Below are 16,234 nucleotides of genomic sequence, written 5' to 3' on the forward strand. Positions count from 1 at the left end.
TGAGTAAGCTGAAGCTCGAGGATTGCTGTCCGTCCGGCTCTGGGCCCATTGACAGCCTCAAAGAAAGGTGCCTTCATGCAAGAGCACATCAGGGTCAAGTACAGCCTCGACAAGGCTTACTGAAAACAAGGGACATGATTTTTCAGCCCGATAAAGATTCAATAGCATGATCTAAATACTTAGATTGACTGCTTCGTGAAGCCATTGACATGCCTCCCTCACATCCCCTTGTATCCTATTGAGCACCAAGGTAGATGACGTCAGCACCCAGAACCTCCATCTGCCCTTCTATTCTCACCTCTGAGGACTTTCCAGGTCGTATGTATAAGACATATGGGAGCTGATAGCCACAAACTACGTTGCTATCCCGCCTAGCTTTGTACTTGCATCATCTAGCACTCGAAGAGGTAGGACCTCAACTTCGATGCATTCCATATCCAGCGATCGCTGCGAGAAGTCTCTGACACGTTGAATGTCAGTGGCGCGCTTGACTAGACCCCAAATGAAATGGACTTCCGACTTTTCGTCTTGGATGTCGCGCTTTGTGATGCCCTCGCCGTATGGCATGGTGATATTTGCGGAAAGGGGTCGAGAGTTGGCATAGATATTTCAGGCTGAAGCAGACCGTATAACTACCGTCCAAAGAAGATGAAACATGGTATCTCTCCTTGTCGACTATGTTCGATGGCGATTAGTCACTCCTGCACTTTCATATCTGCATCTTGTATCTGGAACAATATGATTCAGACATCAGTCCATTAAGTAAGTGCTATCAAGATACGAAAGTCACGCTAATATTAACAAAAGCCTCCCAAATCCACCTTCAAACCCACCATCATCTACTTGTTCTGGCTCAGAATCACATCGGCAGCCTTCTCGCCCACCATGTACGTAGACACGGCAGTAAACGTGCCAGGAATCCTCGGATACACCGACGCATCAACAACTCTCAACCCAGCCACACCACGCACCCTAAAGCTCGAATCCAACACAGCCATCGGATCGTTATCAGCGCCGATAGGGCACGTCGACGAAGCGTGGTGACCCCACGCCGTATCCTTGATATACTGCTTCACAGCCGCGTCGCCCTGGACGCCCGCACCAGGCAACTCCTCCCTGATGGGAACCAACTGGCGCTTGAAAGCGTCACGGGTAAGCTTTACAGTCTCCGTCATGGCCTGCAAATCGGCATCAAAGTTACCAAAGCCGGTATCGAAGTAGTTGTAAAGGATATCCGGCACGTCGAGCGGGTCAGACGTGCGCAGCGTCACCGAGCCGGCCGTGTTGCGCGGGTGCGACTTGAGAATCGCCCAGCTGAACCAGTCGTGCTCGATGGTCGCGTTGACGCCGTAGCCGGGGAAGTAGCCTCTGAAGTTGACGGGTCCGCCGAACGCGAAAACGTCCCACTCGTTGCGCTCGGAGACGGTGCTCTTGTAGAACATTGTCGCCGCGAAGCCGGAAGACTCGTAGATGCCGCGGTCGCCTAGGATAGGTGTGTTCCAGCGCGCGAGGCACGGGTCGGACTGCCCGTTGAAACCGAAAGTGCAGCCGTTGAGCGCGCTGAAGTCGGCGGGCGTGCGGCCCTGGACTGTGATTTCGTAGTGGTCTTGTAGATTCGTACCGACACCGGGGAGATCCTTGACGACGGGGATGTTGAACTTGCGCAGCTCGGCAGCCGGGCCGATTCCGCTGAGCTTGAGGATCTGCGGGGAGTTGTAGGCGCCGCCGGCGATGATGACCTCGCGGGAGGCGGTGGCTGTGCCGCGGGTGCCGGCGCCGGCGTTACGGGAGCGGGGGCTTGCGCGGTAGAGGTACTTTCCGTCGAGGAATTCTACGCCCGTCGCTTTGGGCGGGGAGGAGTTGTCGAAGAGGACTTTGGTAACGTGGCAGCTGGTGCGGACGTCGAGGGGGTACCGCTTCGCGCCGGTGATGGTCTTTGCGTCGCGGACGGCAACGATGAACTCGCGAGAGCCGACGCGGTGGGCATCATTGGAGGAGATGGGGATCTGGTAGAAGCCTGGCGTCGTGTCGCGACTGGCAGCTACGTTGTTGCCATCGCCGGCGAGGAGGGTGGCGATATTGAACACTAGGTTTGTCTCGTTTCCGAGGGCGAATGCGCCTCCTGTGACAAGGCTCAAGAGTTGAGGGTCGAGAAGGGCGAGGTTGAGAGGGGCTGTCTCGGTGCTGTACCAGCCATTGTAGCCGTGGCCCGGGACGCCGGGAAGGAGGTAACGGTTATTTTCCATGCGGATGAAGTAGTTTCGCATGTTGTCTGCAGACCAGGACGAGTCGCCGGTGAGGCTGGCGATGTAGTCGAAATCGGAGCGGTGAGGGTAGACGGCGATGAGTGCATTGTGGGCGGTGCAGCCTCCGAGGGTGCCGGAGCGAGGATACAGCGTACCCTTCATCTTGGAGCCGGACGGCGGGTTGAGTCCGGTGTACTCGCCGCCGCCAGGTGTCTCGTATGTGGTCTTGTAGTCGCGGGCTTGTCTTGCCTCGTCGGCGTAGTGGCGGACGAAGAAGTCCCATGCCATGGCGTCGTCTTCGGTAGACTTTGCTTGGTATGCCGGGACGGTGTAGTTCTCGTTGGCTCCCTGGTCGTCGCCAGCCTCGATGAGGAGTGTTTTGCGGCCGGCGAGAGCGAGACGGGCGGCCAAGACTCCGCCGCCGGCGCCGGAGCCGACGACGATGAACTCATATCCAGTCAGGTCGGCAGCCGCGACTAGACTTGTTGAAGCGGCCAGGAGACCGAAGAGATTTGTTAACCTCATGGCGATGTCTGGTATGAGATGTATCCTGACTTGAGTTGAGTGTCGAGTTAAACATGGGAAATCTGAAAGGCCTTAAGAAGTCGGGGGTAATACACACCTTGAGAGGTTCGTCGACGCCGAGGTATCTGTAATTGCTTGTAGATCTGGAAACCCAGGATACCCAGCCCACGAGGGATCGCCAGCTCTTATAAGCCATGATCGACGGAAAACAAATAAGCGCACATGGCGATGATCTCTTTCGGGTGGCAGCTGGTGTGCAGTTCATCTCCAGGGACTCGGCATGACGAAGAATGCCACTCTGATCCATGTCCGCGCCTCTGCGCTTAGAATTAGTCGATAGCCCGGACACTGTTCCGGGCCTTCTCGGCGCGGGGTCGCTGGCTCGGCCCGCCAAGACATTGCTGGAGCCTCCCTTTCGTGCTTGATCTAGTCAAGCTTTTGAGTTGTCTTTAAAAGAGACAAAGAACAGTGACGAAATTGTAGATATTTGCGAATTCCATACCATATCAAGGGGCTTCGAGGAGCGGTGAAGGTTTGTCAAGGGATACGAGAACCCCAACTATCGGACCAGGCACGAAGGGTGGAAGGATATTGTAGTTCTTCTCTCCTGAGGCGAAAGAACCAATGAGAGAAGGAGGCTGAAGGGCAAAACTTCAAAGCTGGGTAGATCTGGAAGAAGGATATCGGATCGAGAACTCGTGGATGTTGTGTTACTTCGGGGCTGCGCTCGTGTCCAGAAACACAGATCATCTGATGCAGAAATAGCAGCCCCTCAATCGGGCCATTCCTTGCACAGTCCTCATCTCAACTTTCGGATCCCTGCCGTCCGAATGCTCTCAGACCGTTGAGAACGGTTCGAGGTTGTCGTCTTTTCCCCTTGGACTGGGGGCGAATTACAGTTCACTAGACTGCGCGGGATGTCCCTTCGCCGGACAGGGTATCCCATGCCGTAGACGCCAACACCTCAACGACCATCGAGCCTCCGAAGACGACTAAGACATGCGGAACGGGCTTCACTTCTCGAAGGTGGCTGCGAAGACGATCATTGTCGCATATTCCAGTACTCTAGCAATCTGCCAAGACTATTAACATACCTCTTTCAGTGATGGTGGTTCGCTAGTCTGGTCTTAGTGCTTGCCTCATCCTCCGCTGCGAGCACTGCAATGCAACGCTGAATCTTGAATTGGCGGGTCTTGCCCGCACTGAGTTCGCTGCAGTGTGTATTCTCCAGTCTGCCATACGGCGTTGGTTGATCTTGGCCGTGAGTGTGTTCCTCCGTCTGGACGGATTGTTCGGGATCTCATGCAAGACTGAGACTGCAGTGTGATGAGTTACGCGCGGAGTGATGGAAGCTGCCGAGGTACGTTCTAGGACTGACAGGGCGACTACCGAAGAGTCAATATGACGGAGTTGGCGCAGAAGCTCTTCAGCCGGCGGGAGGCTTAGCGGCTCGAGCTTGTCATTCCGGATCTGTTGTCGAGCAGCGACTATTGTCGAGAGTATCTCAACCGGCCCCTTTCTATCGCATCTGGTGTCAATGCCCATTGGCGATTCTATCAAAGCGTCTGCTTTTCAAGGAGAGAAGCATGCTCAATGTGAAAGTTTGAAGATGTGGTCGTCGCAATCCCCAATTAATGGATAAAGCCAGTCTCGTTCCAGCGATTGGCGTGTCTTCCCTGCTCCCTGAACTCTGCTTCTTCCTAGCTGTTGCTCCCTTTCAAACCTATCTGTGTCCACCATGGATACTTCCGAGACCCCATGGGCTAGAAGAGACAACAAAGATAGGAGCATTCGCCAGAGCGGGATCGATACCCATCTTGCTGTCCACGTGCGAATGCAGCACTGAATCGCTCGTCAAAAGATCGACAGTCCTTGCTCGTCGACGTGGTACTCCGTAGAGGTCGGACAAGATCGACCAGCTCCCAGTCCCAACCACGTTGTCACGACCTCGCACTGACTTTCCAGCCTCGGATCCTTTCACCGTTGCCAGTCAACCGACAACACAGACTGGATTCTCGTCGGGCAATTAGAATGCACTTGAGGTGGTCGTGGCAATCGAACTTGATGCAATATGTTGCGAGGTCCTCGCACTCCTCAACATCACCACCAGTCTGCGCTTCTTCGAGACGACATGGTTGCCGAATCAAGTTAGAGGTAAGGTAGAGGGGAGGATTCGTGGGGCGGTGCCGTGAATAAGCTTAATACGCCGAAGCCTAAGCCGCGCAGCACAAGTGCATCTTTCTTCGCCGCTGGTGTACTGTCGACTGAGGAGGAAACAATGATTTCGATGCGTTTTTCGACCGGCGCTGAGGCGCTGATGTTCCTTGGCCAGGTTTTCTTAGGAACAATTCCTCCGAGAAGCTCGTTGGTGACAGGAAGGCAGGAGACAGGACGGGAGCTCGATTGAGCGCGCCCATTGGCCACTCGGGCCTCCGCGGTTCCCGCTTCGAAGCCCCAGCTCCAACGGGGCTGGCACTAGCAGCCTGACCCTACAAGTACGACCTAGACTCGTTAAACTTGCATCAACCAGCATCTGTAGTGTAGTGGTTATCATCCTTGCCTTCCATTCCTCGGATCAGCAAGGGACCCGGTTTCGATTACCGGCGGATGCATAACGCTGGTTATCCTTTTGTGTTTTCCATAATTTGTAATCACACTTTTACTTTTCCAATGCAGCAGAGGTCGTTCTGTGCATTTCTCTTTTTTTTTCTTCTTTTTTTTTTGTCGCGTGGAAAGCTGTGAAATTGTATGGTAGGCTGGGCTGATGTAGAGTTCGGGTGACGCTTTTCGAGGAAGGCTTGCGATGCTGCGACTTGAGGATGGCACCTCGAATGTTCATGGATGATGGATGGCACGCACAAAGTCTAATTTCTCGTCTTTTTTTCTTGTTGGACGATTTCTACAAAAGGTCTGTTATGTCACTTTGGACATTTCTTGCTTCTGGAGAACGTTTTTCATGATGGACATTTTGAACTTGATAGCGCTGGTGCTCAATCGAAACACGCATTCATGCTGATCATCATCATCATCATTACAACTATCTTGTATGGCCTCACTATGTACTCTGATTCCGTTGAAGCAACCAGCAACCACCCAGCAACACATTAATCCTTCCCCTAGATAGTAAACGTCCCATTCACCCTCAAATCCCGACTACTCGCTCCAACCCAAACCCCATACTCACCCTCGCTCAACCGCCACTGCTGCGCGCTCACATCCCAAAAGCTCAAATCTCTTCTCGTCAGTGCAAACTCCACCGTCGCGCTCCCGCCCGCCTCAACATATACCCTCTCGAATCCTCTCAATTGCTTCGCAGGCGTGCCATCGACGGGAATACCGACATACAGCTGGGCGACCTCGTGGCCAGCCGCACCGCCCGTGTTCTGCACCGTCACGCTGACGGAGACAACCTCCTCCCAGAGGGCGGGGTGTCCGCCCTGCACGATGGCAACACTCGGATCGGGGATACCCGCGCTCACGCCCGACGCGGGACTCGCCGAGAGGGAGGAGTAGCCAAAGGTAGTATACGAAAGCCCGAACCCGAATTCATACCGGGGCGAGACACCATCGCGATCGAAGGCGCGGTAATCGATGAACAAGCCCTCCGTGAAATCGTCCTGCGGGAAGGGACCCGCTTCGACGGTCGAGTTGAGGAGGGTGCCGTAGTCTGACTCGGCGCGGGCGACAGTGTAGGGGAGCCTGCCGCTGGGGTTGACGTCGCCGTAGAGGATATCGACGAGGGAGTTGCCTGATTCCTGGCCGGGGAGGCCGGCGAAGAGGATTGCTGTTACGTTGGGGTGGTCTGCCCAGGCTTCGACAACACGGGTTCCTACATCGGTTGTGTTAGTGAGTGCGACATCATGGAGACTTCGATAGACTTACCGGCAGAGTGAAGCACGACAACCGTGTTGGAGCAGTTGGCAGCGACGTTGTTGACCAGGTTATCGCTGAACTCGTCCGTCAGGCTCAGGCGGTCATATCCCTCCGAAGCCCACGCGTTGATGAAGACGAGGCACGCCTCCGAGTTGACGTAGTTAGGCTGCGGGTTCTCAGAGTAAAAGTCCCACTTGACCACTCCGCCGTCGGCGATAACGCGATCCTGGATAGCCTGGAAAGGAGTAATAACATAAGGAGGCGTCGTCGTTCCGGAGCCACCACCAGAAAGCAGCGTCCCGTTGAACGTATCCGCCAAAACGGTGCCCCACGACGGGCCATAACTCGTGCTTCCCCATGGCGTAGGCGGCAAGCTAGCATCGTACCCGTAGATCGTCAAGAACTTGGGACTCTTGAATGGAAGCGTGCTATTGACGTTCTTCACCAGCACAGTACCGGCAGCGCCAATCTCGCGGATGATTGCCTTGTGCCCGTTCTGTACGTCTACTGGTGCGTGTTTCTGGAGGTTCGAGTAAGCGCCGACGGCGGGGTAGTCGTCGCCGTCCTGGCCGATGTAGTACCAGGCCGCGAGGATCCTCGTAGTCATGTCCTCGACGCGCTCGCGAGTAACGCTGCCGTTATTGACTGCCTCGACGAGGGATGCACCCCAGAAGGCTTCGTTTGGCATTATGAGATCGAGGCCAGCGTTGGCTGTTGCCACGCCGGCGTGTTGTGCGCCCCCTGAAGTAATTGTAAGCAAAGTTGACGGAGGCCTGGGTATAGAAGGGAAGAGAAACTTACAATCGCTGACAACGAAACCTTCAAACCCGAGTTCGGTCTTGAGGACTCCATTAAGTAGGTACGAGTTCTGGCAGCCGTACGAGTTGTTGGCGCGGTTGTACGAACACATGACTGACGCAGCGCCCTCCTTCAACGCATCCATGAAAGGGAAAACATAGAGCTCGTGCAGTGTCCTGTCATCAACATTCGACGACCCGGCCTCGCCATCCTCAATGCTAGGGTTCCTTCGGTACTCTTGCTCATTGAGGATCCAATGCTTCGGGCACGCAATCGTACCAGCATCCTGCATCCCCTTGGTGATATCACCGACGCCAACAGATGACAGGTACGGATCATTACTCAGACCCTCCCAGTTCCGGCCGCCACGCGCGATACGACCCAGCGGTCCACCTACGGGTCCCAGACCGACATTGATGCCCTTACCGCGGAACTCGGCGCCCAGGGCCTCGCCGTAGGCATACGAGAGGTTCCGGTCCCACGTGGCGCCGAGGTGGATGCCAGAGGGAAAAGCCGAGACGAACTCTTGAGCGCGAACGCCGTCCGGGCCGTCTTGAAGGCAGATAGGCTCGATGCCAAGGCGGGGCACGGAGCCCGTGTTGCCGGTGCAGAGACCATCCCAGCCGTGGGTGAAGTTTGCGAGCTCCTCGACGGTCATTTGGGCGGCCAGGGACTTGGCGCGCTGGTATGCTGTGGCCCATTTCTCGTTTGTCGTTCCGTTTCCCACAGCTACAGGAATCTCGGTTAGGATCTTGTCCTGGTATGAGTCACGTCAAGAGAGAGGTAGGTACTGACGCGTGGGGTAGACGGCTGGACTCTGTCCATAGTAAGGATCTGTCTCATTGGTATAGCTATCTTGAGCTGCGCAGAGCGTGAGGCCGGCAAAGGCCACTGCCAACGTTGGAATCAAGTTGTTGACCATGTTGAAAACCCAATTGAGGAGCACGACTTGAGCTTGCAGACTCTCTTCTCCGTCATCACGGTCCGCAGGATGTCCAGCCACTTAAGAACCTTTTCCCTCCCGTCGTCCCCTTCTCGCGTCATCTCTCCAGTCTCCTCGGACTGAGATACGTCGACGGCCGACATCTAGTCCCCGGCACCGCTGCGCAGTAGTGTGCACGCCGTCGGCCCTTCTCCCTAGTCGACGGTGTTCCCATGATCACATCCAACCTTTCACCGCAGCCAGATCCACCTCCACTCGGAATCCGTCTTCCAGCAGCAAAAAGGCCCAATGATGATCTCATCAACGATGCGACGCCGGCCGCTTGGGCAAGCTTTTTACGGTAGTAGTCTGTGGGGAAACCCCATGTCGCCCCAAGTCGGGAGAACCCCCATGTCGGTCCACGTCGTTGGTGCCATCTTTCAACGGTGCGGGGGAGAAGGGTGTGGATGGCCGTTGGTGGCTAGTTTGCCTAGTTTTGGTAGTCCCATCGCAGGTCCAACCAGCTAAGGATGCAAAGCCAGGCTGCGAGTATTTCGTCTGGAGATATCCCATGCAGCCTGGAGGCTCTTCGGCGGTATTTTCTTCTGCGCGCGGGGAAATCGTGGGGAATGGAGAATGGAGAGATCGGAAGACCAGGGTTGTTTTGGATGGCAGGTATCATAGGGTTGCAATACCGGAGAGTATTCCCATGCCACCTCCGCATCTCCAGCGCGATGCGATGCCGGCATGTGGGCGAATGCGGGGAACGTCGTAAGATTGGGACTGGTCGAATTCCACTTCTGGGTTGGTTCGAGTCCCGGGACGGGAAATTCTTCGGCAATGAGCTTGTCCAAGTCTTGTCCGAGGTCGGTTTGTAAGTCCTGATTCACCCAATGCTCGCCCATCATCGTCGATGAACGCCGCGCGGTGGCACCCATCGGAGAATCACCGGTTGCAAACACGTCCGACTCACGACGAGTTGCGAGAAAGACGTATAAGCGAGCCTGTGCGATTGGTCCTGGCCATTTGCAGATGGAGCAGAGGTGTGATTCCCTGATGGCTTGCCCAAATGGCGTGTTGTCTGAAGCGATGACTCCCCGGTCATGTCTCTCGAGACTCTGCCATTGTTGGCCAACAATGACAAGGTCGCAGCCACAATAGGGCGTCAGGCATGATTATCTCGAGCAGTGAGCTCTAGCCGTAGAAGAGCCTCGGTTGAGAGATGAGAGTCGTCACGGGATTGTGTCTCCGGGCCGATGGTACCCCAGCCTGGGATAAGGAGTGGGATAGTTGTAGCTTGCATCCATGACGAAGGGCGGGTAATCTGGGTTCTATAGAAATCATAAGCAGGTATTTTCAAGCCTCAAATTTCGGACTTGAGCATACATAGAAAGAACCTCCCGGCTTATCAAGTCGGGCAAGCTGGTTTCTTTCGTTCAACCATTCGTCCTGGCCTTTAACTCGATGCTTGCACCATGTGCATCGGGGGACGGTCTCTTGAGCAACGCTGGCACCACAAGGGCAATAGAACTGGTAGAAGAATGATTAGCAGTTGTCAAGTAAGCCTCCAGATCTTTGACGTGGCAGAAACGCACACTACGCCATTTGCCATAGATTTCAATTTGTTTGGTTTCGGAGGTTTCGTCTGGACCCCATTCTTCATGGGCGTTAAGCACGTTATTTTGGCCCGACGCTTCTTTCGTTCGCGTGTCGTGATACGCCGTGGTCTCTTCTCTCTGGTCGTCTTCACACTTGGTACAAAGCCATCTCAGGCATAGGTTACAATCGCATGTGTCGCTGAGCTGTTTGCCCTGAATATCGCCTTCAAGCTCGGAGTCGCAATCGCGGCAAAGACACATGATGTTGAGAGGGCGCCAGTTGTAGCGCGGCTCGACATAGCTTTCCTCCACGGACAGAAGCCGATCGTAGTATCTGCACTCTTCACAAATGTTGATTCCGCATCTCCGGCAGGGTAGAGCTCCAGCTTCGTCGCATTTGACGTTGTACAGCTTGACTTCGATTTCCTCGTCCCCGACGACCATGGGAGAGAGGCCGCAGAAGAGAGTCCAGTAGTTTGGACAGTAGCGTCCGCTGAATGTTTGGCGTTGTATCAAGCCGCGGCCATCGCAGAGACAGAGGCTTCTCAGCTTTTCAAATATGGTACGGGAGCCGAGGATGTGCACGTGGTGGTTATGGTTCGTCTGAGCTAGGTGAAGGAGGTCCAGGGCTGAAACATATTCCGCGAGTATGGACAAGATCGGGTAAGACGAGATGAGGTGCGAAAGGGACGGGGCCGGTGGTTTCGGGGCCATGGAGAACATTGAATGTCCGATAGCTGACTGCGCAGCGAAAAGATCAGTATCGCGTGAAGTTATCCTTGCTGTGGTACAACAATACACGTGTTTCGTGGCAGATTTGTTGCCCGGCCACGGCTCATCGAAGGCGAGTCATCGCTAGGATGTGCCTGTCTCAAACCTGCGGGCCGACGATGCCGCGGTCCGGAGATGTTGAGGACGAGCCACATGTGGCTGGATAGTACGCTGGCCTCATGGCTGAGCCTGGTGTTCATCGTGTCGACGATGAGGCGAGCATCATGTCAACTGCCAGTGGTCAAAAAGAGAGTCAATTGCGTCGAGGAGTCTTGATAGCGCTTCTGCTTTGCTGCTTCGGACGACAGGAATTCAAAGTGACGGCAATCCAAAGCCGCATTAGGTTTGAAACTTTGTGCACAAAGGACAGCTGAGCTCAAACACGATTGATGCGCCATGGAGCAACGCCGGGTAGCTTCCGAAGATTAAAGCAAGCCATTGGATCGTTGTCCACAGCTGCCAGAGTCAAGGAAAGGATCGGTATGACGGAGATTCCAGCTTCCCGTAGAGCTCGGAACTATCAACGTCAGCTTCGGTCGTCGTCGTTACTGGCTTTACGTTGGACTGGAATTGATACAAGTGTCAGAGAGCGTCCGGTTTCATCGGATGTTGGTGGAAAAGGCTGTTTCAGTCGACAGCTCCGGCATGGTCCAGCCCCTCTTCTAGCTGTTCTAGAACATTGAGCTGTGGTGGGAGGATGAACCACTGTGACGTTGGCTTCCATGGTTCCAAGGTCATTGGTGACATTCGAAGGTGAGCAGTGGATGTTCCATGTCCCAGATGTCTTCCGGACGCAGCGATGATCAATGGAAGTGCCCGGGCAGGTGTGAGATCATCTGGATCGCTCCTGCTTGGATTGGCGCTGAAGACCGCTGGAGAAGGAGCTACTGGGAGCTCCCCAGGCAGACAGATCCACTACGGTGAGTCACAGCCAATCACAACTGTCAAGAGACTGTGGTTCCAGGGGGAGGTCTCCACTCTGATGGCCTGTGTGACATAAGGCTGCACCGCGACCGGCCAACAGCAGTACGAAGTACCCGTACAGGTGCAGGAGCAGCCACAGAGGTCCTCACAGGCTCACAGTGCAGGCGCAGGCGCCCCGATGAGGTTGGTGAGATAAGCCAGTCCGATAAGGATAACACACCTGGCCGAAGCTCCAACCTTATCGCGACATCATCCCCGTCGCCTACACCATCCCATCCTGTCCTGTCCTATCCCGTCCCGTCCCATCCCAACCGTCTTCCTGTCCTCTCTCTATCCGTACCTTGTTCCTTTTTACATCTTCATCCTGCCCTTCCTTACCTTCGCTTCGCATCTTGGCTGTTCTCTTCCCATCATCGTCTTAATCCTATTCCTTTCCACTTAAATATGAATCGCTCCAACTCTTGACCTTTTGTCGTGAAGCACTTCCTCTCTTTCTCCCCCCATTCAACATGGCCAATTCCCCGTCGCACAGGTCTAGCCGGAGCCCAGCCTCGTCCACCTCTGCCGGCCGAGACTCCACGTCCCTTTCACATTCCAGAGACCGCCGTGATGCACCCTCCACATCAGCCTCCGCCGCTGCCGACCATGTGCCGGTTGAGACATTGGTGGAACTCTTGCTCGCCGCCAAACGCTCGCTCTCGTCAATGACGGCCGTCTTGCGAGCAAACGAAATCGCGACCGATGCACGCCAGGCCCATGAGGAGGCTGTTGTATTACATGCCGAGACCCAGTTCCTGCGACGAGCCATCTCCGAGCAGCTGGCGCTCTTGATGAAGGTCCGTCGTGGTCTCAAGAGAACCTACGATGCTGGCAAGCGCGACTTCAAGCACCTGGTCAAGACCATGGATGCAACCAACGAGAAGCTTCAGGAGACCATGGCCATGCTCAAGAACACAACTGTGGAAGCTGTGTTCCGGCCGCCAGGCGAAGAGCGCCGCAATCTGATGGATTTCGTGGACGAAAAGAGCGTCCACGTCATGGTCGAGGCTCTGAAGCAGAGCCTCGGCGAGCTCCAGGTGCGCACGAATTTTAATTACTCTGACCCTCCCACGCCATCCACAATAGCCTAGGCGACTGACAAGACCATCTTTCTACAGGCCATCCAGACATCCTTTGACGGCGATCTGCTTCGCTTCGACGACGACCTGCGAGCGCTCAAGAAAACGATGACGGCAACACCCCTACCCCGAACGCCCTCCGACTCGTCGCAATACGATCCGATACCCGAGCTGCTCGGTTCTCTCGTAGACAACTCACACTCCATGGCCCAGCTCTTGACGTCCTTGACAAAGCACTTTGACCTCTGCGTCACAGCAGTGCGGACGACGGAGGGCGGCGCGGCTCTTGCTCGTCGTAGGGCGGCAGAGGTGACGCAGTCACAAGGCGGCGATGGCGTCTCGTTATCCGGCGTCATCGCCGATCAGGAGTCGCACATGCCCGACCTCGAACCGATAACGACGCAAGATCGGGCGGACATGCTAGACATTGTGGTCAGTGATGCATCAGAGGTCGAGGGCGTCATCCAGGAGATCAGCGAGAGGCTGCAGGCCATGGAAGAGGACTTTTCGGCGATGACTGGACAGACAGGACAGATCAAGGTGGCGTTCCTCGACACCTTGCAAGGGTTCGCCGCGCTGGAAGAGATGGGCGGTCGCATGGCCAGTTACATTGCGAGCGAGGCCGAGTTTCTCCAGCGATGGGAGGATGAGAGGTACACTATCTACACCAAGCTCGGCGAGATGGACGACCTCAGAGACTTTTATGAAAAGTACGCGGGCGCGTATGACAACTTGATCCTTGAGGTTGAGCGGCGCCGCATGGTGGAGGACAAGATTACAAACATTTGGAAGAAGGCGATGGACAGCGTTGATAAGCTCGTCGAGAACGATCGGCGGGAGCGCGAAGGATTTCGCCAGGACATTGGCGAATTCATCCCAACGGATCTGTGGCCGGGCATGGATGGCGGGATGAAGAGGTGGGAACTCGTCGCGGTTGACGACGGCACCGCCGAGGATAACGTGTCAGGCGGGCAGAGAAGCACCCCGGCACTGGACCGGAGCGTCGTGGACGCGGCCCGGGATCGACTGGAGCGGAGCCAGCAGCGGTAGGAGCGTTGCAGTCTTTCAGATTGGCTCCTGTGTTGATTTAGATTGTTTGAGTGGAAGGGTTTCCGCGGGATATGGTTTCATTGGCGTTCATGGCAGGGTAAAGACGGTAGCCTCCAGATAGGCAAGGGATACGGTTTCCACGGTTTGGACGGCGGCAAAGTCTGTTTTTGGTTATTATCTAGCTGAGCATTTATCTCCTTCGGTCTTGTATGAAGCGAAGTATCTTATCCGTACCGTAGGCACAATGACCATCACGGCTCCGGCAACTTACCTCCTCATCCTTATGTCGCACGCGTGCTCTTCTGATCCCTCGTCTCGCCAAGCCCTCAGACTTTCCCATGATTGTATGTTGCGCCATGAGTTCTGGCCGGTGACCATCAAACCTCCAGTGCTGTGATTCTGAGACCCCGTTCCGCTATGCTGGAACTGAACTCCATCACCATAATTGTTCAGCACAATCGACCCCCCCCCCTGCTTCTTCGCCAACGATCTCGGGAGCTTCTTTACCTCAGCCAGCGCCTCATTCAACTCGATCACAAGCTCTTCGGCCACAAACGTTGGTTTCGCGACATCAATCATCTGGTTCAACATGTCTTCCATCAGCTTCTCCAGACCCTGTCCGTCATTTTGCTCCACCAGGGCCACGTAGCGAGCCGTCTTTTGCGCGGTGCCGCTTTCTTTATTAACTGCCTTGAACATAGACTCGATGGTCTTTGCGAGACTCGCATGTTTCTGTTGTGGGACTGTGGATACCTGAGGCAGTGGCTGGTGCCCCAGGCACCAGCTGCCCGATCCACTTCCTGGTTGATCCAGCCCACCGCAGCCACCTTCACCACAACATCACCAACCAACCCACAATACCAGTCGTATTGCCTCATTGCTTGCCTCGTTGTTCCAGATGAGCAGTGTGTACTGCCCACATCTGTGGATTGTTTAATTTTGTGGAAGGCCTCTAGGTCTTTGGCTGTTTCCGTTGTGTCTTCGATCCCCTGCCGGTGGGAGTTAATGGAGGTGAAGATCTTGGGCAGGAGGGGGAGTTTCTTTGCGACTACTGGGAAAGCCTTGGGTAGGTCTTCGGTGTCTTTCAGAGTGCTCTCGATTCGCGATATTCTTTGGAAGCGAGGGAAGGCATCGCCAATCCTGTCGATTGCTTCTTCTTTGGTAGCTTCGATCGCAGCCATGTTGCACTCGGCCGTATCACTTATAGCGGATATAGATGGAGATTTAAATTGGAAATAAAATGATTTTCAGGGTCTTGATGTTTATATTCCAATGGGAGCGATATCTTTCACTAAAGACATCGTTGCTTTATACTTATTATGCATATAGCACAGGGCGTCTTAGCAAAGCCAACTGCCTGTCTTTCCGACAACCGGAGCCCACCCCATAAGCCTGGTTTAACTGGCGCGAGTTGATTGTAAGAGTATTCTCAAAGGAATCGGGGCTTTCCGCCTCGTTCTTCCCGTGGCTGCTGACCTCGCATTCAATAAAGAGGCAGGCTCTGAGTTGGCCGTGTTCCAGAGCCATATTTGATTTCAGCTTTTGGACTGCCCACATCAGGCGGCTTGCATCATGCTGACCTTCCGTTCGCAATGGGAAAGTGGTCCGAGGCCTGACCTACCATGAAGCCTATCTGACCCACGGAACCTGCTTAATCCCATCATCTCGTCTAACAAGATACCCAGGTAGGTATGCACGCAGTCATCTTCTCACAGCCCCAAGACTACGCCTCAAAGGTACAGGCCTTAGTAACTTAAGTTCCAGAGATATTTCCTAAGGTCAAAGGGAAGAAACTTCCTCTAACAACCACCTCGGCCTTAACACGAAGATGTCAGGTCCGGAGATTCTAGGCCTAATATCGGCGACGATTTTAATTATTAATGTAGTTATCGATTTAAATTTATAAAGCCGCCAACAGTATCTCGGGCCTTCCCTTTATATTTTACTAAGTCTACCTACGTGTCACGGTAGCAGGCAGGTTGTTTGGCAGGTGGATGCTGGGCAGGCGGATCAGACAATCTATTGCTACGGGCAGGCTCTATTCTAAGCAGGTACAGGCTCTGTTGACAAGACGTAGGTCAAGGAGCTACGTTTCTGGACATGCGCGACAGAATACAGGATGCAGAGTTTTATCCAGCCTCAGGCTTACGTAACCCGGCCACCGGATTACTCAACACCAACCTCAAGGTTGGGGTCTAGGACAGCGGGTCTGTGACACATATACCCTTATATTATAAAAGGAGTTAGTAGCAAATAGTAACTAGGCAAAGGTCAAGTTAATTACAACCTACTAGCGCAAAGTGGGATTACTACTATATGTTACTATTATAACGAGACCAGTATTTGCTTTTGCAATAAACAAACTAGCCAGATTTAACTAGAACCCAAGCTAGAAGTATTACTAGGCTA

At 54.5% G+C, this 16,234-nt stretch overlaps 5 protein-coding genes and 1 non-coding gene across 6 annotated transcripts; 2 read left to right on the forward strand and 4 right to left on the reverse strand.

Moving 5' to 3' along the window:
* Positions 1-725: 725 nt before the first annotated feature.
* BDP81DRAFT_339008 (GMC oxidoreductase) lies at positions 726-3,145 on the reverse strand. The gene is made up of 2 exons (XM_060585998.1): positions 2,869-3,145; positions 726-2,800 (listed from the first exon to the last, which is right to left on the reverse strand). The coding sequence occupies exon 2, from the start codon at positions 2,769-2,771 to the stop codon at positions 840-842; it is 1,932 nt and encodes a 643-aa protein (XP_060450154.1). The 5' UTR covers positions 2,772-2,800; positions 2,869-3,145; the 3' UTR covers positions 726-839.
* Positions 3,146-5,300: 2,155 nt separating this feature from the next.
* Positions 5,301-5,383, forward strand: BDP81DRAFT_t31. The gene has a single exon. It is a non-coding gene; the product is annotated as a tRNA-Gly (tRNA).
* Positions 5,384-5,887: 504 nt separating this feature from the next.
* On the reverse strand, positions 5,888-8,364 carry BDP81DRAFT_308152 (glycosyl hydrolase family 3 N terminal domain-containing protein; the record flags this gene model as incomplete). The annotated part of the gene is made up of 4 exons (XM_060583426.1): positions 5,888-6,600; positions 6,654-7,385; positions 7,446-8,171; positions 8,238-8,364. 4 exons carry the CDS (start codon positions 8,362-8,364, stop codon positions 5,888-5,890), a joined length of 2,298 nt encoding a protein of 765 aa, XP_060450155.1.
* Positions 8,365-9,720: 1,356 nt separating this feature from the next.
* On the reverse strand, positions 9,721-10,676 carry BDP81DRAFT_309052 (uncharacterized protein; the record flags this gene model as incomplete). The annotated part of the gene is made up of 2 exons (XM_060583517.1): positions 9,721-9,894; positions 9,960-10,676. The coding sequence occupies 2 exons, from the start codon at positions 10,674-10,676 to the stop codon at positions 9,721-9,723; spliced, it is 891 nt and encodes a 296-aa protein (XP_060450156.1).
* A 1,490-nt stretch (positions 10,677-12,166) lies between these two features.
* Positions 12,167-13,825, forward strand: BDP81DRAFT_308160 (kinase activator; the record flags this gene model as incomplete). The annotated part of the gene is made up of 2 exons (XM_060583427.1): positions 12,167-12,733; positions 12,815-13,825. The coding sequence occupies 2 exons, from the start codon at positions 12,167-12,169 to the stop codon at positions 13,823-13,825; spliced, it is 1,578 nt and encodes a 525-aa protein (XP_060450157.1).
* Positions 13,826-14,092: 267 nt separating this feature from the next.
* On the reverse strand, positions 14,093-15,176 carry BDP81DRAFT_402318 (uncharacterized protein; the record flags this gene model as incomplete). Its single annotated transcript, XM_060588841.1, has 2 exons — positions 14,579-15,176; positions 14,093-14,498 (listed from the first exon to the last, which is right to left on the reverse strand). Exons 1-2 carry the CDS (start codon positions 15,004-15,006, stop codon positions 14,093-14,095), a joined length of 834 nt encoding a protein of 277 aa, XP_060450158.1. The 5' UTR covers positions 15,007-15,176.
* Positions 15,177-16,234: the final 1,058 nt, after the last annotated feature.

The sequence above is a fragment of the Colletotrichum phormii genome (assembly GCF_030913505.1).
Source record: "Colletotrichum phormii strain CBS 102054 chromosome Unknown BDP81scaffold_2, whole genome shotgun sequence".
Taxonomy (NCBI): domain Eukaryota; kingdom Fungi; phylum Ascomycota; class Sordariomycetes; order Glomerellales; family Glomerellaceae; genus Colletotrichum; species Colletotrichum phormii.

What these genes read in the sequence shown, in the direction of transcription:
- BDP81DRAFT_339008 (XM_060585998.1), bottom strand. Translation starts at nt 2,771, where the DNA reads ATGAGGTTAACAAATCTCTTCGGTCTCCTGGCCGCTTCAACAAGTCTA.